General features: G+C 48.0%; 2 protein-coding genes across 3 annotated transcripts; one reads left to right on the top strand and one right to left on the bottom strand.

The window, feature by feature from the left end:
• Nucleotides 1-1792: 1792 nt before the first annotated feature.
• POLR3GL (RNA polymerase III subunit GL) lies at nt 1793-17341 on the bottom strand. Of its 2 annotated transcripts, none has more exons than XM_032151654.2 (8): nt 17252-17341; nt 6259-6425; nt 5810-5939; nt 3487-3555; nt 3089-3145; nt 2778-2851; nt 2533-2646; nt 1793-2277 (listed from the first exon to the last, which is right to left on the bottom strand). In XM_032151654.2, the coding sequence occupies exons 2-8, from the start codon at nt 6382-6384 to the stop codon at nt 2191-2193; spliced, it is 657 nt and encodes a 218-aa protein (XP_032007545.1). In that variant the 5' UTR covers nt 6385-6425; nt 17252-17341; the 3' UTR covers nt 1793-2190. The 2 variants fall into 2 exon arrangements, with proteins under 2 accessions (XP_032007545.1, XP_032007547.1); XM_032151656.2 differs by having other exon boundaries at nt 17293-17316.
• A 2138-nt stretch (nt 17342-19479) lies between these two features.
• Nucleotides 19480-22592, top strand: ANKRD34A (ankyrin repeat domain 34A). The gene is made up of 2 exons (XM_032151626.2): nt 19480-19592; nt 20134-22592. Exon 2 carries the CDS (start codon nt 20254-20256, stop codon nt 21742-21744), a length of 1491 nt encoding a protein of 496 aa, XP_032007517.1. The 5' UTR covers nt 19480-19592; nt 20134-20253; the 3' UTR covers nt 21745-22592.
• Nucleotides 22593-23909: the final 1317 nt, after the last annotated feature.

The raw sequence follows: 23909 nt of genomic DNA, 5'->3' as shown, positions 1-23909 counted from the left end.
TCCAGAATCTTCTTTGTTCCCATTCTTTTAAGTTCCCAGGCTGACATTGTGGGCTTTATGGGGTGGCTGTGCTCCCAACACAGACACATACAGTTGACCAGGTGAGGACTTGGTGTGTGTATGTAGGGAACAATGCAAAAGGAAAATTTTCAATAGCTTTTACTTTTGTTTTTGCTGATCTCTCCCTAGCTATAATCACAGGCTGAAGTACAGCTATGGGAAACCCCAGTTACAGGTCCCCTATCTCCTTCCTGCCACTCAACACAACACCTCAGGAGGACTAAAAAGAGAAACACATCAATCATCATAAATTGCTCAATGACTCTGGAATGTTCTGTTTCTATTCCTGTCTCCTTTGCTGCTTCTACTCTTTTCTTCTTTTCTTAGAGACGGGTTCTTGCTTTGTTGCCCAGGCTGGTGGTGCAATCATATAGCTCACCGCAGCCTCAAACTCCAGGGCTCAAGGGATCCTCCTGCCTCAGCCTCCCTAGTAGCTGGGACCACTAGGGAGTGCCACCATGCTCAGCTATTTGAAAGATTTTAAAATATTTTTGTTGTGGAGACAGGGACTCGCTTTGTTGCCTAGACTGGTCTCAAACTCCTGGCTTCAAGCAATCCTCCTGCCTCAGTCTTCCAAACTTCTGGGATTACCGGCTTGAGCCATGGCACCTGCCATTGCTTCTATGTAAACACTAACTAACACACCCAAACTAGGCTTTTAAGGTGCTTTCCCTCAATGGAGTCACAGTCTTTCTTCATTCTTTACTATGGGGTCAGACATATTCAACCTTAGATTGCCAGTCTCTATCACTTGATGCTGTAGGGAATTCAGTCGGCCTGTGTGAATGCAGTTGGGGAATTTTTTGAAGGTTCTTCTATACCCCATCTTACGGCTTTCAAATGCTCAGTAGGGTTGCTATGATAGCATGCCTTCTTATTCAGTTCCTATTCTGGACACGCAGCTTGCCCGTGACTGTTGCATGTCAAGTGGCTGGAACCAATCAGCTCATCTAAGGCATCCTCAGAAGCCAATCAGAGCCTCGGAAAGTGACCTCACCCAAGGGAGAGCTCTGTGGGTGAGACAGCATCTCTCAGATCTGTGAGTGTCCCTAAGTCACTCCCTTCCTCCCCACCCTCCTTACTTCCTGTAAAACAACACCGCCTACCTCCCTTCCCCCAAAGAAAGGGAGTGAGAAAGGCTAACTAAATTCCACAAAGGGACGAACCAAAAGGGAAACTGCAACTCAGCCACACACTGGTTTCTGTTACTGGAGAATAGGATATTTAGGGGGGCTTGCTCTGCACAGACATACCTTTCAAAGTGGCATCTCCAGGATCTGGAAGAGGAGGGAGTATGGTGGATAAGTCAGCTCCTCCTCCCTCCTCATACCTGGTTTTCTTGCCTTTCCCCACAAAAATAGCTGTAATCATTTTTTGTAAATAAGGACAACATCAAGGTCAAGTGTGGGAAAGACAGGGCCTATGTCCTTGTGAACATGTGTCAACAGACACAATCACGTCCTTGTGGCCTGAGGACCAGAGGCTCAGAAGTCAGCTGGTCTGCAGGGGGCATAGGCTGTTCTCTACAATTTACTTTGCATTACCCTACAGATGAGGCCTTGAATATTCCTTGGCTGGGCTAGATTGTGAATATATGTCCCACCATGGGGGTAGAAGGGAAGGGACAAAAGACAAGCGGGCTGTAACCCTCCAGTATGTCACACCAGACCCTGCTTAGTTAAGCATTTCCTTCACTCCTCCGGCCCTCTATCACCAGGCCTCACCCACAACAGACAGATAAAAACACTTTATTTAAAAGTATAAAACCAGGCTTCCTCCTTCAAACTGCTCCCACCCCTAATTATCTCCACAAAGAGCTATACAAATTGGGCAGGGTTATGCGTACAGTCATCTCAGCTCTAACAATCCCAGTTCTTTCAATTCTCCTTTCTCCCTTCATACAATTGAGATGTTTGTCCTTTGCACTTTCCCCAAGATAGCAAAGGTGATACAAATGTGGAAGGAGGGGAAGCGTAGAAAATAAACTGTCATCATCCTCTATTCCCATCTCCAGGGACCAGACAGATTATATGAACTCTGACCAAATGATTTGCTTGTCTGAAAAAACAAATAATAGGGACAGTTACTCTCTGTATCCTAAAGAAAGACACGAGGGTCCAGAGTCCTTCTTCAGTATATAGCCTCGTCCATATTGTCATCACTGTCACCACCAAAGTCCTCTCCATTGTCAAAATATGACATGATGTAATCAGTTTCCTGAAATGGAAAAAAAAAAAAAGTAAAAGTCAATTTGGCATTCACCTTCCTTCCTGTGTACCAGACCCCTTTCCTCCCAGTCACACCATTCCAGGCCTGAGACATCTCTTCTAGCTGTAGTTTGGAGAAGGGGGGCAGATGAAGTAGAGGGAAGCTCCTACTCTGTGGGGCACTATCTCTGTTGGCATGCCAACCCTCTGAGGAGAGCATCCCTAGTATAAGGAGGGGGACTAAGGTGGAAGGAGTCCCCTTCACCTCTTCGTGTTCTTCTTCATCATACTCTTCTTCTTCCTCCTCTTCCTTCTCTTCTTCTTCTTCTTTCTCCTCATCCTCCTCTGAAGTTACTTCTTCTTCCTTCTTCTCCAGGGTCTCATGTGGGGATGAATAGGAATAGAAACTCAGGTTCAGTTCACAGAAGGGAAAAATTGAGGCACACGTGGGCCAAGAGAGAGGGAATGGATCCAGGGCTCAGGAGGTCTCTATGCACACTTCCTCCTCACCTCTAGTTTCTGTATTGTTTCCTCCTTATCTTCTGTGGTTTTAGGGGGCCTCTTGGGGAGCAGAATTGTAATCCCTGGTGGAGGGATCAAAAGGTGAACCGTCAGAGAGCAAATTTTGCCAGCTTTATAGCCCAACCTCATGCAAAGAATATGTCACTCTGCTGCCCTCATGTGGCCACTATGACATTTAGCAACAACACTTGGTAGATTGGGTATAGGAACTGGGATGGAAGGTGAGACCAGCAGCAGCCTCTGCCCTCAGGCTGATGAAGGAAACCTCTCTTCTCCCTCCTTTTTCCAGATACACTCACGTTCTTTCTGCAGCTTCCGCACTCGGATCTTTAGCTCTCGGGGTAGACGCCGCCAATCTGGGAATAGTGGGAATGTAAATGTCAATAGGACCCTGCCTGGGGTCTCCAGTGAATACTGACTGGTTTTAAAGGGGCGGTGAGGGTTTTAAAGGAGAGGAAGGAAGGGGCTGGGTCAAAGTTGTTCAGAACAAAACTGTGGCTTGGATATCTCCTGAGTAGTGGGAACTATTTAATAGCTTTTTCAGGTAGAATCTGAGAGTGTTTTGGAACATAACTAAGGCTCTAGCTTGCAGATGCTGGATCGGGGAATGGGGTGGGGACATGGGCATGGTGGAAATGGCTTGAAACATCTCATGCATTTGAAAGAAGGGCAGTCAATGAAAGGGCCCATCACCTACCAGGGTTCCAATCGATGGCATTGTCAATCGGACCTGACATCTGATATTTGTCAGAATAACGCTCCACATCTGAGGGGTGGAAAGGTCAAAGTTTTATCCCTTCAGAGACCCAGAACAGGACTGTTCCTGAGAGTCCAGCCCTCTCAATACTCAGGAATTATCTGTTTCCTTACCCCAAACCCAGAGCCCAGGGGGTCAGCTTCAGTGAGGACCTTATCACTCTTTTTTTTTTTTTTGAGACGGAGTCTCGCTCTGTCCTCCAGGCTGGAGTGCAGTGGCGCGATCTCGGCTCACTGCAAGCTCTGCCTCCCGGGTTCATGCCATTCTCCCACCTCAGCCTCCCGAGTAGCTGGGACTACAAGTGCCCGCCAACACACCCGGTTAATTTTGTTTTTGTGTTTTTAGTAGAGACGGGGTTTCACCGTGTTAGCCAGGATGGTCTCGATCTCCTGACCTTGTGATCCGCCCACCTCGGCCTCCCAAAGTGCTGGGATTACAGGTGTGAGCCACCGCGCCTGGTCTACTTTTTTTTTTTTTTTTTTTTTTTTTTTGAGACGGAGTCTCGCTCTTTCCCCCAGGCTGGAGTGCAGTGGCGCGATCTCGGCTCACTGCAAGCTCCGCCTCCCGGGTTCACGCCATTCTCCTGCCTCAGCCTCCGGAGTAGCTGGGACTACAGGCGCCTGCCGCCGCGCCCGGCTAATTTTTTTTGTATTTTTAGTAGAGACGGGGTTTCACCGTGTTAGCCAGGATGGTCTCGATCTCCTGACCTCGTGATCCGCCCGTCTCGGCCTCCCAAAGTGCTGGGATTACAGGCGTGAGCCACAGCGCCCGGCCCTTTTTTTTTTTTTTTTTTTTTTTGTTGTCCTATCCTGACAACAGAGTCTCGCTGTGTCGCTCAGGCTGGAGTGCAGTGGTGCAATCTCAGCTTACTGCAACTTCCGCCTCCCAGGTTCAAGCGATTCTCCTGCCTCAGCCTCCTGACTAGCTGGGACTACAGGCGCACACCACCACGCCTGGCTAATTTTTGTATTTTTAGTAGAGACGGGGTTTCACCATGTTGGCCAGGATGGTCTCAATCTCCTGACCTCGTGATCCACCCAGCTCGGCCTCCCAAAGTGCTGGGATAATGCGCCCAGCCCCTGATCACTCTTCTAACCTGTTCCTTTTCCACCTAAAATTATGATTTTTTTTTTTCAGACAGAATCTCACACTGTCACCCGGGCTAGAGTGCAGTGGCGCAATCTCAGCCCACTGCAACCTCCGCCTCCCAAGTTCAAGCAATTCTTGCCTCAGCCTCTCAAGCAGCTGAGATTACAGGCACCTGCCACCAGGCCTGGCTAATTTTTTTGTATTTTTTGTAGAGACGGGGTTTCACTCTGTTGGCCAAGCTGGTGTTGAACTCCTGACCTCGTGATCTGCCCACTTCAGCCTCCCAAAGTGCTGGGATTCTAGGTGTGAGCCACCACACCTGGCCTTTTTTTTTTTGAGACAGAGCCTTGCTGTGTCACCCAGGCTAGAGTGCAGTGGCAAGATCTCAGCTCACTGCAACCTCCACCTCCCAGGTTCAAGCGATTATCGTGCCTCAGCCTCCTGAGTAGCTGAGACCACAGGCATACACCACTGTGCCTGGCTAATTTTTATATTTTTAGTAGAGACAGGGTTTCACCATATTGGCTAGGCTGGCCTCAAACTCCTGGCCTCAAGTGATCCACCCATGTCAGCCTCCCAAAGTGCTGGCCATTACAGGCGTGAGCCACCGCACCCGGCCATGATTTTTTTTTTTTTTTCTGTCCCTTAGTTCAAAGGCATGGCTGTATTAAGAAATAGCGTGGTGCAGTGGAAAATATGCTAGGGAATAAGAAACCCGGATTTCAGTATTCTCTTGTTGGTTGGTGCTTATAATATCCAGATTGTTGAAAATTTTGCTGAGCGCAGTGGCTCATGCCTGTAATCCTGGCACTTTGGGAGGCCAAGGCAGGAGAATCTGTTGAGCCCAGAAGTTCAAGACCAGCCTGGGCAACATAAGGATACCCCATCTCTATTTTACAAAAAAATAAAAAATATGTAATTTTTTAGAAAATACATCCCCCTACTTATACACGTGAAATGGGATTTTAATATTTAACCTCCTGCTGTCCCAAGACTATCATGAGACTCAAAACAAACCATGAATACTATAATGCATTTCAGATGCAGGAGTAACTATTATGATCTCCCCAGTTAGATAGTATGCTTCCTGTGCATCTCTGGCCCCCAGTGGTGCTGAGCACAGGGCACTCCCCATGGAAGGCACTCAGAATATGATGCTAGCATTCCAACTGACCTCTCTTGGGGACAGCTGGCCGGATGAAGTAGGGGAGCTGCCTCATGGCTCCTCGTAGCTCCTGCTTCAGTGCCAGGACATATTCCCCTTCCTCTCCTGAGGGCAAAGGTACTGGGCGGAACTCCAAGGGCTAAAGAGGCAGGGGCAGTGGTCAGTTCAGGGAGAAAATGCTCGTACAAATTTAGGAAGACCCCTCCTCCCAATTTAATCTAACACTCCCACTGAGCAGAGGGCCAAAAGAGAATGGGGGGAGTAACATATTATTTTGAAAGCTGGGGAGAAGTAAAGGTGGACACTTCTTTGCCTGCAAAACATCCCTGTGCATTGGCAGTATAGAGACAAAGAGGGCCAAGGTGAGGATGGTTTTATGATGGTCCAGGAAGAATTCAGAATCATGTACAGTCAGCCAGGGGCACATGAGAGTCTGGGAAGGGAGTGGAGAGACTCACAGGGAAGAGTGGAGAAGGCTGCAGGGTGGGTGGGGGCAAAGCATCCCCTTTCCCAATGCCCACGGCCTCCATGTTGAAGGTCAACTGGCCCCGGCCACGACCCCGGCCCCCACCCCGGCTGGCCATGGTGGAGGGGGCCTGGGTGTTCAGAGATTCAGTGAAAAAACCTGATAAAGACAAAAACAAAGAGAAAAAGAAATGTAGTAGAATGGACAGGAAGCCAAGGAGGTACAAGACATTCAATCTTTTATCTCTGGGACATGAAAAGTTAATGTCATTCAACACATTTTGACTGAGAAGGCACAGTGTCAGAAAGAAAAATTCTGGAAATATAAACATGAATGAGACATGGTCTCCCAAACAGGTCAGATAATTACAATATACTTTAGCACAAAGGAGAAAGTGCTTAGACCTTTGGACAAAACTCTACATCCCTAAGACAATTTGATGTTTATCTCTATCTCCATTTCTTTTTTTTTATTTTTAGAGATGCTCTGTCACCCAAGCTTGAGTGCAGTGGTGCAATCACAGCTCACTCTAGCCTTGAACCCCCGAGCTCAAGTGATCCTCCTGCCTCAGCCTCCCAAAGTGCTGGGATTACAGGCATGAGCCAATATGCCCAGCCACTAACTGCATTTCTACATATAACCTTTGAATTCTTTCTATCTCTGGCCTTCCAAACCCGACCAGGCCCCAATTCAATCCAATGCAATGCATTCGGCGAAACATTTATTAATCGTCTACCATGAAAAAGGTAGTGTGTCAGGCACTGTGGGAGCACAGGGATGAGTCATCAATTTGTCAACCAGGGGAAAAGAGACATTACAATCAAATTAATCTTTTTATTTTATTTTATTTGAGATAGGGTGTCTTTCTGTCATCCAGGCTGGAATGCAGTGGTGTGATCACGGCTCACTGCAGCCTCAACCTCCTGGGCTCAGGTGATCCTCCTGCCTTAGCCTCCCAAGTAGCTGGAGCTACAGGTGTGTGCCACCATGCCTGGCTCTTTTTTTTTTTTTTTTTTTTCATTATGTCAAGTGATCCAACTGTCTCAACCTCCCAAAGTGCTGGGATTACAGGCATGAGCCACCGCGAGAGGCCAAATTGATCTTTTTAAACACCACTTGGAAGCACAGAATCTTAGAATTGGGAGGACATTTATAGAGGTCATCTAGTCTAAACCCCTCCCAGTGCAGGACTTCATTCTGTAAATTGTTTTATTGTTGTTTGGTGTGTCTGTCTTTTTTTTTTTTTTTTTTTTGAGACAGAGTCTCACTCTGTTGCCCAGGCTGGAGTGCAGTGGTGCAATCTTGGCTCACTGCAACCTCCGCCTCCCAGGCTCAAGTGATCCTCCTGCCTCAGCCTCCTGAGTAGCTGGGACTATAGGCATGTGCCACCAAGACCAGCTAATTTTTGTATTTTTCTAGAGACAGGGTTTTGCCATGTCACCCAGGCTGGTCTCGAACTCCTGGACTCAAGTGATCCACCTGCTTGGGCTTCCCAAAGTGCTGGGATTACAGGTGTGAGTCACCACCCCGGCCCTACTTTGTGAATTGTTATTCAGCTTTTGGTGGCATTTCCCTAAAGAGATAGTATCCATTCTCCCCCAAGACAGTATATTCCACTGTGATCAACACTGATGAATCCTAAGTTTTTCCTTCTACTGAATTTTCACTCTGTCTCTTATCATCAATCCTGAGCAACCAGTCAGAGGCAGCTAGGATGGGGGAATAAAATCACCAGATGAAAAGAAAACTTGAGAGAAATGATATCCCAGTAGCAACGAGCACACCTACCACCCAGATCTTGGTTTCTAATACAATTTTCCAATAAAAGGAACCAGGGCTCCCTGGACTACTAGCTGATTCTAGGATAGGGTAGGAAATACACAGTATGAGTCTAGAGCATCTTGAGATGCCAAAAAGTAAGGAACTGCTCAAAACAACAACCACACTCACATACTGATGGGGTTAGCTGGGTGCAGTGGCTCATTCCTATAATCCCAGCACTTTGAGAGGCTGGAGCGGGCAGATCACTCGAACCCTAGGAGTTTGAGACCAGTCTGGACAACAGGGCAAAACCTTGTCTTTACAAAAAATACAAAAATTAGCCAGGCATGGTGGCATGCACCCGTGGTCACTGGGTGATCTTTCCCTACTGGGAAGGATTGCTTGAGCCGGGGAGGTTGATGCTGCAGTGTCATGATTGCACCACTGCACTCCAGCCTGGGTGGCAGAGTAAAGACTCTGTCTCAAACAAACAAAAAGACAAACAAAAAGCAGAAAAAAAAAAGAAAAAATAAATAAACATATTGATGAGGCTATGTCAAAGGGACATAAGAGCCAACTGAAAAAGTTTCCAATGGCCAAAGCTGAAACAATTTGAGGAACAAAATAAAAAAAGCAGTATTAGATTATAACCCCAAAGTATAAGATAAATATCTGTGAATCCATAGTGATATAAATAAATGACTGAATTTATTTAGATGGGGGAAAAAAGACAAATCTCTCATGTAGAATTCCAAATAAAATATGTAGGCACTCCATCCTAAATGGGAGCAGGGGAGCATAACTCCCCACTTTTTTTTTTTGAGATGGAGTTTCACTCTTATTGCCCAGGCTGGAGTACAATGGCACGATCTCGGCTCGCTGCAACCTCCACCTCCCGGGTTCAAGCTATTCTCCTGCCTCAGCCTCCCAAGTAGCTGGGATTACAGGCATGTGCCACTACGCCCGGCTGATTTGTATTTTTAGTAGAGACGGGGGTTTCTCCATGTTGGTCAGGCTGGTCTCAAACTCCCAACCTCAGGTGATCCACCCAGCTCGGCCTCCCAAAGTGCTGGGATTCAGGCGTGAGCCACCTCACCGGCTATAACTTCCCACCTTTTATGTGTGGACTGTGTATAGGGAATTTCTCTCTCTCTCTCATATATATACACCCAGGCTGGAGTGCAGTGGTGCAATCTCAGCTCACTGCAACCTCTGCCTCCCGGGTGCAAGCGATTCTCCTGCCTCAGCCTCCTGAGTAGCTGGGATTACAGGCGCACCCACTACACCTGGCTAATTTTTGTATTTTTAGTAGAGACGGGGTTTCACCATGTCTGGTCTTGAACTCCTGATCTCATGATCCGCCTGCCTCAACCTCCCAAAGTGCTGGGATTACAGGCGTGAGCCACTGCACCCGGCCATCATTCAATATAATTTAGGAAATCAGGAGGAATATCTTTACAGTGGAGAGACCAGAAAAACACTACTTCAACCAGATGAGCAAGGTCAGCATCAGTACTCATAAATCATGTTTTCGGTATGTGCCCTTAAAATTATATGATAAAATGGCACTTCACCTCTGTGATCATCCTCCTAAAAACCCATAACCCCAGACTAATAAAGTGAAAAACATCAGACAAATTCCAGCAGAAAGGCATCCTACAATATACCTAACTCCTCAAAACTGTCAGTCATCAAAAACAGTAAAGTCTGAGAAACCCGTCACACTTAAGAGGAGCCTAAGGAGACGTGACAACTAAATATAATGTGGAATCCTAAACAGGATCCATGTACAGAAAAAGAGCAATAAGTAAAAACCAAAGAAATGTCAATCAAGTATCAACCTTAGTTAATAATTATGTATCAGTATTCATTCATTAATTGTAACAAATATACTAATCTACTTTTTTTTTTTTTTTTGAGATGGAGTTTCCCTCTTGTTGCCCAGGCTGGAGTGCAATAGCGCGATCTCGGCTCACTGCAACTTCTGCCTCCCAGGTTCAAGCGATTCTCCTGCCTCAGCCTCCTGAGTAGCTGGGATTACAGGCATGCACCACCACGCCTGGCTAATTTTATACTTTTTTTTAGTAGAGAGGGAGTTTCTCCATGTTGGTCAGACTGGTCTCCACCTCCCGACGAGGTGATCCATCCGCCTCGGCCTCCCAAAGTGCTGGATTACAGGTGTGAGCCACTGTGCCCGGCCTTTTTTCTTTTTTGAGACAGAGTCTCCCTCTGTAGCCCAGGTTGGAGTGCAGTGGTGTGATCTCGGCTCACTGCAACCTCCGCCTCCCGGGTTCAAGCGATTCTCCTGCCTCAGCCTCCGAGTAGCTGGGATTACAGGAGCCCGCCACGGCGCCTGGCTAATTTGTTTTTGTGTTTTTAGTAGAGACGGGCGGGGGTTTCACCATCTTGGCCAGGTTGGTCTTGAACTCCTGACCTCGTGATCCACCCACCTCAGCCTCCCAAAGTGCTGGGATTACAGGCATGAGCCACCGCAGCTGGCCAATCTACAATGTTAATAATAGGGGAAACTGTGCAACGGGACAAATGGGAACTGTTGGTACTATCTGCTAAATTTTTCTGTAAGTCTGAAACGGTTCTAAAATATATAATCTATTAATTAAGGCCGGGCGCGGTGGCTCACGCCTGTAATCCCAGCACTTTGGGAGGCCGAGGCAGGCGGATCATGAGGTCAGGAGATCGAGACCATCCTGGCTAACACAGTGAAACCCCGTCTCTACTGAAAAATACAAAAAACTAGCCGGGCGTGGTGACGGGCGCCTGTAGTCCCAGCTACTCAGGAGGCTGAGGCAGGAAAATGGCGTAAACCCGGGAGGCAGAGCTTGCAGTGAGCTGAGATCGCGCCACTGCACTCCAGCCTGGGCAATAGAGCGAGACTCCGTCTCAAAAATAATAATAATAATCTATTAATTAAAGCAAAAACAAAAACAAAAAAAACTCGAGGCTGGGCGTGGTGGTTCACACCTGTAATCCCAGCACTCTGGGAGGCTGGGTTGGGATGACTACTTAAGTCCAGGAGTTTGAGACCAGCCTGGGCAACATAGTGAGACCCCATCTCTACAAAAAAATAAAAAAATTAGCCAGGCATGGTGGCACATGCCAGTAGTCCCAGCTGCTTGGGAGACTGAGGTGGAAGGATTGCTTCAGGCCAGTAGATAAGAGGATTCAGTGAGCCATGATCATGTTCACTGCACTCACCCTGGGTGACAGAGACCTTGTCTCAAAACAAAAAGCTAAAATAAAAATCAAGTAGCAATTCAAAATTCACAAGAGATTAGTTGGTGAAAAAAATATTTAGGCTGGGTGTGTTGGCTCACACCTGTAATCCCAGCACTTTGGGAGGCCGAGGCGGGTGGATCATCTAAGGTCGGAAGTTCGAGACCAGCCTGACCAACGTGGTGAAACCCTGTCTCTACTAAAAATACAAAAATTAGCTGGGCGTGGTGGCGCATGCCTGTAATCCCAGCTACTTGGGAGGCTGAGGCAGGAGAATCGCTAGAACCCAGGAGGCGGAGGTTGTGGTGAGCCAAGATCATGCCATTGCACTCCAGCCTGGGCAACAAGAGCGAAACTCCATCTCGAAAAAAAAAAAAAATTAAAAATAATACGTAGAAGGTAATCTTCTGTCAGAAATACATACACACATATGAATTAAAAATCTGTTATAGAAGGATATGTACCAAAAATTAACAATGGTTAATTTGAAGGATGAGGTTTTTTTGAATTTTTTCTGGTGGGGAGAGTTGTGTATCTTTTTTTTTTTTTTGAGACAGAGTCTTGCTCTGTCACCCAGGCTGGAGTGCAGTAGTGCGATCTCAGCTCACCGCAGCCTCCACCTTACGGGTTCGAGCAATTCTCCTGCCTCAGCCTCCTGAGTAGCTGGGATTACAGGCACCCACCACCATGCTCGGCTAATTTTTGTATTTTTAGTAGAGACTGGGTTTCGCCATGTTGGCCAGGCTGGTCTCAAACTCCTGACCTCGTGATCTGCCTGCCTCAGCCTCCCAAAATCCTGGGATTACAGGCATGAGCCACCATGCCCAGCCAGGTTATGTATACTTTAAGTTTTTTTCTATACTGAATAGAATACTATAATAACATTAAAATATTAATTTAAAAATTTTTGGCTGGGCATGGTGGCTCATGCCTGTAATCCCAGCACTTTGGGAGGCCGAGGCAGGCGGATCACAAGGTCAAGGGATCGAGACCATCCTGGCCAACATGGTGAAACCACGTCCCTACTAAAATACAAAAATTAGCTGGGCATGGTGGCGTGCGCCTGTAGTCCCAGCTACTCGGGAACCTGAGGCAGGAGAATCACTTGAACCTGGGTGGTGGAGGTTGCAGTGAGCCGAGATGGCACCACTGCACTCCAGACTGGCAACAGAGCAAGACTGTGTCTCTCAAAAAAAAATTTTTAAATGGGCCAGGTGTGGTGGTTCATGGAGGTAATTTCAGCACTTTGGGAGGCCAGGGAAGAAGGATCACTTGGGCCCAGGAGGTCGAGGCTGCAGTGAGCTATGATCACACCACTGTGCACCAGTCTGGGCAACAGGGTGAGACCATGTCTCAATAAATAAATAGATAAATAAGATTTAAATGTAGTAACAGAATACTAAAGTAGATTAATAATCTGTAGCTAGGAGAGGGTAGAAAATGTATATCTGAGGAATCTGGGAAGTTTCAAGCCCAACTGCCATAAAAAATTTGAGGAAACGATGGCAATCTGTTTGAAAAGAACATATTAAGGGAGAGAAGATGTCTCATGGAGACTAGAGAAATAATAAGAATTTGTCGGCTGGGCATGGTGGCTCATGCTTGTAATCCCAGCACTTTAGGAGGCTGAGGTGGGCGGATCACGAGGTCAGGAGTTCAAGACCAGCCTGACCAACACAGTGAAACCCTGTCTCTACTAAAAATACAAAAAATTAGCCAGGCATGGTAGTGCACGTCTGTAATCCCAGCTACTTAGGAGGCTGAGGCAGGAGAATAACTTGAACTCAGGAGGCAGAGGTTGCAGTGAGCCAGGACTGTGCCACTGCACTCCAGCTTGGGCAACAAAGCAAGACTCCGTCTCAAAAAAAAAAAAAAGAATTTGTCACCATGTCTTCAGCCCCTTTTAAGCGAGAGAACATTCTAACCAGCTGGTTAAGTATCTTTCCACTTGACAGGTATAGTTCTGGCAGTGGAGATAGGAGCTGCTGTGATTGCAAAGCAATGAAGAGTCAATAAACGGCCATGAGCTTTGAGGTTAGACAAATTCAACACCATTTCTACATATTAAATGAGTGATCCTCTAAGAATACAGGGGAAAAAGAAGACAAAATTTTATTTAATCCAGGTTGGGAAATAAACCATCCATCTGCCCCATTCATCTTAGGAATCTACAGGGAGTCTCTGGTATTTAAGATTGTGATGGAGTTAAAATTCTTAGGGATACTTAAGGTCTCCCATAATCTAGTCACAATCTGCTCCTCCTTAACATCAACCTTTCCAGAGAGTTTACCTCTTTACTCTGTTTTACTCCAAACAACACTCATATACACTATGTTCATTCCCAATTATTCATACCTATATATTGTGGTAGAAGTTACTGAGAGGCAGGTTTCAACTAAATATACAGAAAAACACAAACAATCACATCAAATTTAAGGAAGGCAGTACATGTAGAGGTTAAGAATATGGTTTTGAATCCCAGTTCAATTTCCTAGCTACAAAACTCTGGTAATTTATTTATTGTCTCTAAACCTGTTTCCTCATCTGTAAAATGGGAATAAAAATAACAATAATAGAATCATTTCACTCAACAAATATTTATTGAGTGCTTACTATGTGCCAGGCACTGTTCTAGATTCTACGGATATGGCAGTGTGCAAAACAGACAAAAACTGGCTGCACCCACGGGGTTTAAATGGAGCTTTCATTCCAGTGGAGGCATTAGCAAACAAACAATACTTCACGCCATGAGACTAGGTGAGACCCCTAAAGGAGTGGATGTGGATAGAGAAAATAAGAAATCCAGGCACTGAGGCCTGGGGCATACTGATGTGTAGAATTTGCTATACGTGTAATAAATAAAGCAAGAAATTAACACCCTTAAAATCTTGGAAATCCAAATTTTAAAAAATCATCTCAATGGAAAAAATGGGCAAAGGGGATGAACAGGCAACTGGCAAGGAGAATGGCCATGTCTGGGCATGGTGGCTCATGCCTGTAATCCAGGGTTTTGGGAGGCCAAGGTGGGCAGATCACTTGAGGCCAAGAGTTCATGACCAGCCTGGGCAACATAGAGAAACACTGTCTCTACTAAAAATACAAACAATTAGCCAGGCACAGTGGTACACTGTGGTGTACACACTTTAAATTCCAGCTACTCAGGAGGCTGAGGCATGAGAATCACTTGAACCCAGGAGGTGGAGGTTGCAGTGAGCTGAGATCTCACCACTGCACTCCAGCTTGGGCAACAGAGCAAGACTCTGTCTCAAAAAAAAAAGAGAGAGAGAATGGCCAATAAAACCACTCTTCACCTATGAAAGTGAGAAAGATTTAAATAATAAGCAGGCTGTCATGAGTTTTTTTCAAATGGACACTCTCATACCTCACTGGAAGGACTATAAACATAATATTTCAAGGGGAGCAATTTGTCCACTTAAATCAACAGCCTTTGAAATGTTTATATCCCTAATCCAGCAATCCCACTTTAAAAATATATTCCAAAGACATCAACAGATATACAGCCACAGATATAAGTAAAAGGATATTCATCGAAGAGCTATTTATGGTAGCAAAAATTCTGAAATAACTGAAACAATCTAACAATAAACGAATGGTTAAAAAATACCCATTTAATTTATTTATTTTCTTTTTTTTTTTTTTTAGACAGTTTCATTCTTGTCATCCAGGCTGGAGTGCAATGGCGCGATCTCAGCTCACCACAACCTCCACCTCCCGGGTTCAAGTGATTCTCCTGCCTCAGCCCCCCGAGTAGCTGGGATTACAGGCATGCACCACAATGCCTGGCTAATTTTTTTTTGTATTTTTAGTAGAGATGAGGTTTCTCCATGTTGGTCAGGCTGGTCTTGTACTCCTGACCTCGTGATCCACCCACCTCGGCCTCACAAAGTGCAGGGATTACAGGCATGAGCCATCACGCCCGGCCTCTTTTTTTTTTTTTTGAGAAAGGTTCTTGCTCTGTCGCTTAGGCTGAAGTGCAGTGCAGTGGCAATCTTGGCTCACTGCAGCCTCAACTTCTCCAGCTCAAGCAACCCCCCACCTCCGCCTCCTGAGCAGCTCGAACTACAGGACTGAGCCACTATGCTTGGCTATTTTTTTTTTTTTTTTTTTTTTTTGGAGACAGGGTTTTGTCATGTTGCCTAGACTGGTCTTGAACTCCTGGGCTAAAGTGATCTGCCTACCTCAGCCTCCCAAAGTGCTGGAATTACAGGCATGAGCCACCACGCCCAGCCAGAAATGGCTTACTTTTAAGAATGCTACCAATTCCACTGTAAAAGGACAGATTTCCCTCTTTTTTTTTTTTTGAGACGGAGTTTTGCTCTTGTTGCCCAGGCTGGAGTGCAATGGTGCGATCTCGGCTCACTGTAACCTCTGCCTCCTGGGTTCAAATTATTCTCCTGCCTCAGCCTCCCCATTAGCTGGGATTACAGGCATGCGCCAACACGCCCAGCTAATTTTTGTATTTTTAGTAGAGACAGAGTTTCTCCATGTTGGTCAGGCTGGTCTCCAACTCCCGACCTCAGGTGATCCGCCCGCCTCGGTCTCCCAAAGTGCTGGGATTACAGGCATGAGCCACTGTGCCCAGCCAGATTTCCCTCTTTTACAGTGGAAGTGTGGAATGCATTTCCTTTAGCTATATATTTCTAATTTAGAATATCTGTTGGATATTGACTAAAGAATGGGTATCAAAAAGTGGAATGACCTACAAGAGAGATAAGAGAGTTCCCTTACTAAAGATATTTACATAGAAGCTGGGTAAAAATTTACTAAATAGGGTTTGTAAGAAGGATGCATGGCTCTAGTAGAGGATTCCCTATGATCAGCATGATTTAGCATTGTGTCTGGCATATAATAGGTGCTCAATAAATATTTGTTAAATGAATAAATACATTATTTCTATAGGCCTTTCCAAACTTGAGACCTTGTGATCCATAAAGCCTCCCCTCACCATTCCAGTTCTCCTTGCTTTCTTCCTTGTCTAGATTGTAGAAACAATTATGAAACACTAATATTATGAACCACTAATTTAATGGCTCTTAATTACATACTGTATTGTCTTTTATTGTTCCCTAGTTATGTTAGGAGTTTAAATTCTGCCTCCCCAAAGAGTGCTAGTTACCAGAAATCAATTCTATTTAGCCAACTCCTTTTTTTTTTTTTTTGAGACGGAGTCTCGCTCTGTCGCCCAGGCTGGAGTGCAGTGGCGCGATCTCGGCTCACTGCAAGCTCCACCTCCCAGGTTCACGCCATTCTCCTGCCTCAGCCTCCGAGTAGCTGGACTACAGGCGCCTGCCACCACGCCCGGCTAATTTTTTGTATTTTTAGTAGAGACGGGGTTTCACCGTGTTAGCTAGGATGGTCTCGATCTCCTGACCTCATGATCCCCCCCGCCTCGGCCTCCCAAAGTGCTGGGATTACAGGCGTAAGCCATCGCGCCCAGCCACTATTTAACTAACTTTTATTGGGCACTATATATTAACTACTAGCACCTGTCCTACAAAACCTTCTAAAAGGCATAGAAACTTTAAAGAGAGAGAGTGCACTAAGTGTCCTAATAAAGGTATACACAAAACGCTATCGTAGACGGGGGAACAATTCATTTTGCAAGAAAGGCGGCCCAGGAAAACTACAGGTAGCATTTCAGCTAGTCTTCATAGATAACAGGAGTTTGTCAGGCTCTTGGGATAATATTAATAGATTAGGGGGAAGTTGATGCTATAGCAAAGAGAGGTACAAGAGGCTGTCTTGTTTTCTGCTTTAATGTCTCTCCCCATGGGCGACAGAAAACTACCATTCTCTAGTATACAATCAATACAGAAATGGGAGCCCAGGGGAGAAAGGGTAGGGAGCCAGAAGGGGGCTGATCCAACAACCTGACGGAAAGCGTTGTCTATTTCGCAGCCTGGCCGGGATGAACAAGTTTGGCAAGTGTCGGACCGAACCAGGTCAGAGCCACCAGGTCGGAGCCTTACCTGCTGCCCCTCCCCCGCGCGGAGCCCAAGCCTCGGCCAACCTGAAATGTACTGGGCTTCCTCAAGTCGGTGGCGTTCTAAGCCCGCCTCCCGGAGCTCCCTATTGGTGAGTTTTCTCGGCCAATGCAGGAGAAGCCGAGGAGGGAAGTCCGCCCTCTTGAAGCCTAGGAAGAGAAGGAGGGAGGGAGCGAGTAAGCCCGGAACCGAAGCTTGCGAAGCGGGTCGCAGAGAGAGATGGGGGTTGCAGAATCACCTGGGGTCACTTATTTCCGGCCTCACTCCAGATGAAGGAGCCACTAGCCGGCGAGAGTTCACCGAGGGAACGTGACACTCATATCTCATCGAGGGACCGTGTTGACGGAGCCCCTACAGAGAGGCCAAAGGAGGAGAGGGCCTACCGAGAAATGAACCCCTGTAAAAGCTGCTCTTTAGGGATCAGTCTTTTTGTGACTCTAGCTTCACAGCTTGGTCTCTCCATTACTCCAGCATTCCTTTCAATCATACACTGTCTCTCTCCAGCACCACCAATGGATACTTCTTTTCTAAAAATGTTTTTCTGTGGGTTGCTGCCGTGTCTGTGAGAAGGTGGGCAGAGGGTTTGAGAAAGGAAGGATTTGGGATCAGAGTACCAGGGTTGGGGAGACAGGGCAGGAGCCCAGCTTTTTCTGCATTTTCCACTACTTTCCACTTCCTGCGAGCTCCTTGGGAAAGCCAGCAGAGTGGAAGGAGGAGTCCTATTTTCACAGAAAACAGAAACAAGGGAGAAAGCGTTCAGAATGGAGATGAAATCTAGGAGTTAGTCAAGAACATCCCAGATGTCAGAGAAAATGGCCTGTAGACTGGGAGGCTGTAGGTGTAGTGGCAAGCGCCCAGTCTTTGCCATAGGACAGAAACATAGCTGTGAAGCTTTGGAGAACTTGCTTAACCTTATTAAGTCTGTTTCCTCATCTGTAACAAGAAGATGATAGTTCCTATCTTATAGAGTTGTGAGGATTGAAAATAGTGTATGTAAAGCACGTGGCACATAGTTGACACGTGTCCAAGAAATAACTAGTAAAAATGGGTAGCTTCCTGCAAATATTTCTCTCTCCCATCCCTGGGAACATTATCTTCAGTATCTTGCATCTGGGAGGCCTCCAGCCTCTGAGTTAGCTCAGGACCCTGAGTGAACTTTTTAAATCCTTAGGATTTTTCTTTTTCTCCCTCTTCCCTTGGTGCCTTCCAGCTGGACACAAACACATTCCTAAAATATGTGGATGGAAGCTATGGTAACCATGGAGACAGGGCAGGTGGCAAGGAGAGGCAGAGACAGTGTGAGAGACCAATAGACAGGAAGAGAGAAGATATAAGGCACGTTTCAGACAGAGATCTTCAAGCAAGATGGAAAAAATAAGACGTCTAAGCAAGACTGAGATTAAAGAGATGCAATGTGAGAGAGTGTATTACAAGATTCGCTCTTCTTCCTGCCCCTTTCCTATCTCCCTGCCCACAATAATACGGGGTGGAGGCACCTGGGAATGTCCCTTGCCCTATCTAAAAGTGCTCCCATATCCTTCCTCATAATTATCTAAGAGGTCTATATAAGGGAGCTGAGGTCCAAGTTTCTCTGCGATGGGTGTTCCGTTTTTGAGAGATGGGGCAGGGGTGTATCTGTGTCTGACTCCAGGCTGGACCGTGCTCTCCTTCACAATTAAACTACAGGAAGAAAGCCACATCTCTTGCCTCTCTGCACAGTATGGACACCGGCTGTGGATCCAAAAAGCCTTTCTACACCTTTCTTGCACAGTGTGCCATGTGCCGTGTGTGGCAGGTCAGGTCTGGCGCACAGGAGCGCATAAACACACCAAGTGCGGAGAATGGAGATCTGCTGAAGCTCAGCGAAGAATCTGGATGATGGTCCCTGTCTGGGTCGCGGAGGAGCCTCCTAAGGAACACTTAGGTTTGTTGGGGCTGAGGGGAGGTCGGATAAGAAAAGGAAGTCAGGATTGGAGCCTCTAGGTTTTTGAGGGTTTATGTGTGCATGAGTGGGGGAGCAGTTTGGTGCCTGACGCCCCCACCCGCAGAGACTAGGCTATAAATAACACAGCAGAGCTCCGCCCCCCCCCCCCCCCCCCCCCCCCCCCCCCCGCCAAGCTTCTCTCCTCCCGAGCCGGCGCTGTGCCCGGGGCGCTCCGGGAGGAGGGACCAGGATCCGGCGCCGGGGCGCAGATACTGACACCAAGGGAATCCGGGTGCCCCCCCTCCACGCCATGCGGGCCCCCGGGAACCTGGCTCCGCCACCTCGGCTGCCCCGTGGCCACGGCCCCAATCCTGGCCAGGCGGAGATTCTGCGGACATTCAGGTATCTATCTGGGCGCACAGCCTGGGAGGGGAAAGAGCAAGGAGTGATGGGGAACATCGCAGGGGCAAAAGAACCCCCCAATTCTCCCTCCACCCGTTTTAGGTCTCAAATGCAGGCTGCTTCCCTCCCCCCACTCAATTTTTGGGGTTGTGGCAAGCTAAAAGAGGTTAGGAATGAGAATACATGTGTGACTGTAGGGTACATGTATGTGGGTGGGTGGCGTTCAGCATCCTAGAAAGAGGGATCCCAAGTATGGATAAGAAAAGGGGGATAGAGGAAAGGTCTGATAAGCCATGGGGTGAGGGTGGGGGTGCGGACATCCCTGCGCGTGCACGAACGCATTTGCACGCGCGCTAGTCCTTCAGTGCGGGTGCACCCTTCCCACCTCCTCAGGCATGCGCTGCGGGGGAAGGGCCGGCTCAAAGGCATGAGTTAGAGGAAGGACTGTATGCCGTGAAGGTATCCCCCACCCCATGCTGGGTCCCTGCGTCGGTGCCTCAGTTTCCCTGCCGAATCTATCAATAAGATGTCTCTCTTGCAGGGATCGGCTTCGTCACTGAGACCTCAGGCCTCTGCCAGCCACTCCCCCTCCCCATACCCCTAGTCATCCTCGGCAGGTCTCAGTCCCGGCTCCATCTGTGCCCTTGCCCCAGCCGCAGCTATGTTGCACACCGAGGGCCACGCTCTTCTTCGGGCTGTGGGTCAGGGTAAGCTACGCTTGGCCCGTTTGCTTCTGGAGGGAGGCGCCTACGTGAATGAGGGTGATGCGCAGGGGGAGACTGCGCTAATGGCAGCCTGTCGGGCCCGCTACGACGACCCCCAGAACAAGGCACGCATGGTACGCTACCTCCTGGAGCAAGGAGCGGACCCCAACATCGCAGACCGATTAGGGCGCACGGCGCTCATGCACGCCTGCGCCGGGGGTGGGGGCGCCGCGGTGGCCTCGCTGCTCCTTGCCCACGGCGCAGACCCCTCAGTCCGAGATCACGCGGGTGCCTCGGCTCTTGTCCACGCCCTGGACCGCGGGGACCGCGAAACCCTTGCCACACTGCTGGACGCCTGCAAGGCCAAGGGCACGGAGGTCATCATCATCACCACCGATACCTCTCCTTCAGGCACCAAGAAGACCCGGCAGTATCTCAATTCTCCACCATCCCCAGGGGTGGAGGACCCTGCTCCCGCCTCTCCTAGCGCGGGGGTCTGCACGTCGCCTTCGGAAATCCAACTGCAGACCTCAGGAGGAGGAGGGCGTGGGATGTTGTCCCCTCGCGCCCAGGAAGAAGAGGAGAAGCGGGACGTATTTGAATTCCCTCTTCCTAAGGCCCCCGATGACTCATCCCCTTCCGAGCCGCTCCCCAAACCACCACGCCATCCCCCAAAACCACTCAAAAGGCTCAACTCCGAGCCCTGGGGCCTAGTGGCCCCTCCTCAACCAGTCCCACCCACCGAAGGGAGACCGGGGATCGAGCGCTTGACTGCCGAACTCAATGGCCTGACCCTGACCGGTCGACCCCGTCTTTCCCGACGTCACAGCACCGAAGGCCCTGAGGACCCGCCCCCATGGGCGGAGAAAGTGACTAGCGGGGGTCCTCTCTCTCGGCGAAACACAGCACCAGAAGCTCAGGAGTCTGGTCCCCCTTCAGGGCTGAGGCAGAAACTGAGCCGCATGGAGCCAGTGGAGCTCGACACCCCTGGACACCTTTGCCCTGACTCGCCTGAGTCCAGCCGCCTGTCCCTGGAGCGCCGCCGATATAGCGCCTCCCCGTTGACCCTCCCTCCAGCTGGCTCGGCTCCCTCTCCGCGCCAGTCCCAGGAGAGTCTGCCAGGGGCAGTATCTCCGCTAAGCGGACGGAGGCGGAGTCCGGGGCTGCTGGAGCGGAGGGGCTCGGGGACGTTGCTCCTGGACCACATCTCGCAAACGCGGCCGGGTTTCCTACCCCCTCTCAACGTCAGTCCCCACCCTCCCATCCCTGACATTCGCCCACAACCCGGAGGTCGGGCGCCTTCGTTGCCTGCCCCTCCTTATGCCGGGGCGCCAGGCTCTCCCAGGACCAAGCGCAAACTGGTGAGACGCCACTCCATGCAGACTGAGCAGATCCGCCTGCTAGGGGGCTTCCAGAGTCTAGGTGGGCCTGGGGAGCCAGGGCGCTGAGAGGAGTGAGAGGAGCCAAGGAGGGTGGGGATTAGGACCTTAATGGGATAGGTGGGAGAACCAGCTCACACACACACCACGAACATAAGGATCTCTTGCATGTGCTCATGGGTGCACAGTGCACCCACACATGGTTAAACATGTGTCCATAAGCACAGTATTCTTATTAGCAAGAAAGAATAAGTACTCTATTTACTGGGTATATAGACACATGTATTCATGCCCTGGTCATTTCACGTGCATATGGGATTACTTGTGTACCTACAGGCACAGCACATCAATAAACACACAGGGCTAGGGTCCCAAACTCTCTTGCACTTTTTCAGAAGCAGTAGGGAACCCTTACTTATGGGCAGTCTCCGATGTCTTTGCCCTCCTGCAGAAGCAATCCCTTGCTTTCCATGTATGCCCTGCAACACAGCCTATCATGATTTTGCACACTCTACTCTCTCCGTGAACATCCCAGCCCGTTCTGCAGGTCTTGCTTCCTTCTCCAGGCCTGGCTCCTTATTCACACCCTGCTTCCAACCCCAACCACTTTTCAGGATATCTTTTTCACTCTTCTTGGGGGTTCCTGCAGCAACCCCCAGCCTCAGTTCTGCTGCTGTCTTTACTGCTCTGAACTTCACTTCTCAACTTCCTGCTTTTTATTCCCACCCTGTTCCTCCAACAACTACAACAGGTTGTCTCATTTTCCCAGGGGGTGGGTCATGGGCTCTAAGCTGCTCTTCTGTCTGTCTGAGCTTATGAACACCCCCACAGGTAGAAGTGGGGAGAAACCCTAAATCACTCCTCTCTCCACTTGACATATCAAATAAATGTGTTCAGAAGTCTCTGTTTTGTCACTTCTGCCTGGAGATGTGGGTATGGGGAATGAGGAATGGGGAGGGAGGGTAATACTAACTTATAGCTATAATTATCCAAGGGATACTTAGCCGTTCCAGCCACCTTCTTTCCAAGAAACCAACTTTTCTATAGAGAAAAGGCAAGTGGCCTGTGTCCTAAAGGTTTTAAGGCATTTGACAGGATTTCATTTCCTCCAGTTTCCTCTATGTCCAACCTTGAATTCTTTAAGATTCCTACAAAGAGTTCCTCCCTCCATCATCAGCAGATATATCCCAGTAGATTAACTGTCTCCTTTTCAAACTTCCTATTTCTTGACCACTCACAGTTTTTATTCAGGGTCTAATTTCCATTTCACCAAGTGTGTTTCTTTTATTTTCTTCTACTTCTGGCCTCTATTTCCCCATCTTTGATTTCTGAGCCACTGTAGGAGAGATGGGAGGAAGCAGTTAATATAATCTCACCTAAGTAAAAATGGCCTAGTGACCACATGATAAAGGGTATGTATAGTGTGTGTGTGTGCATGTGTGCAAGTGTGTGTGTGTGCAAAGTAATCAGAGGAACCCAGTCTGACATGTTATACCAACAAGGGTAATTTTCTTAATTCCCCCAACTGGACTTCACAGTTTGCTAATTTTCTGCATGTATCCTAACTCTTTCTCACTCTAATGGGAGGCAAAGAGACTTGCCCATCCCACTCTCTCTTATTCCCTTCCCCTACTTAGAATAAGTGAAATCAGAAATTTACCCAACAGTGTGGCACAGTAAAAAGATAAAAATATTGGGAATCAGAACACCTATGCTTAAACTCTGAATTCCACTTTGCCATCTCTTAGCTATTTAATTTTGGCCAATTTATCTAGCCTCCCTCAGCATCTGTTTCCTTATCCCTAAAATAATAAAATCTAGTTAGTGATTGTGATTGTAAATAAGACATGCACTACAGTACATTGCATAGTTTATGTTCATTAAATGTCAGTATCTTTCTTGCCTTAGCTCCACCACCCATTGCGTGTGATGTTGGACAAGTCAAATTACTTCTCTGAGCCACAGTTTCTTCACCTACAATCTGTGAAATGAAATGGTAGGACAAAATGATCTCTACTCTGTCTGCAATCCTCCCCAATCTTGCATCTAGGCCCATTTTTTTCTTCAAGCCCCGCCCCAAGATTCTGTCCTGCTCTCTAGTGCTTGCCACAGGACTCCCAAAGACGCGCCCAAGCTATGCGTCTGCCTTTCAGAGGATACGCTTTTTCTCTTTGCAATTGGTTATCAGAATCTCCACCCTCCTCAATAATTTGCCTATGGCGGAGCAGGAGCCC

The sequence above is a fragment of the Hylobates moloch genome, unplaced genomic scaffold (assembly GCF_009828535.3).
Source record: "Hylobates moloch isolate HMO894 unplaced genomic scaffold, HMol_V3 SCAFFOLD_5, whole genome shotgun sequence".
In the NCBI taxonomy this organism is placed as follows: domain Eukaryota; kingdom Metazoa; phylum Chordata; class Mammalia; order Primates; family Hylobatidae; genus Hylobates; species Hylobates moloch.
This window is presented reverse-complemented; position numbering and strand designations above follow the sequence as displayed.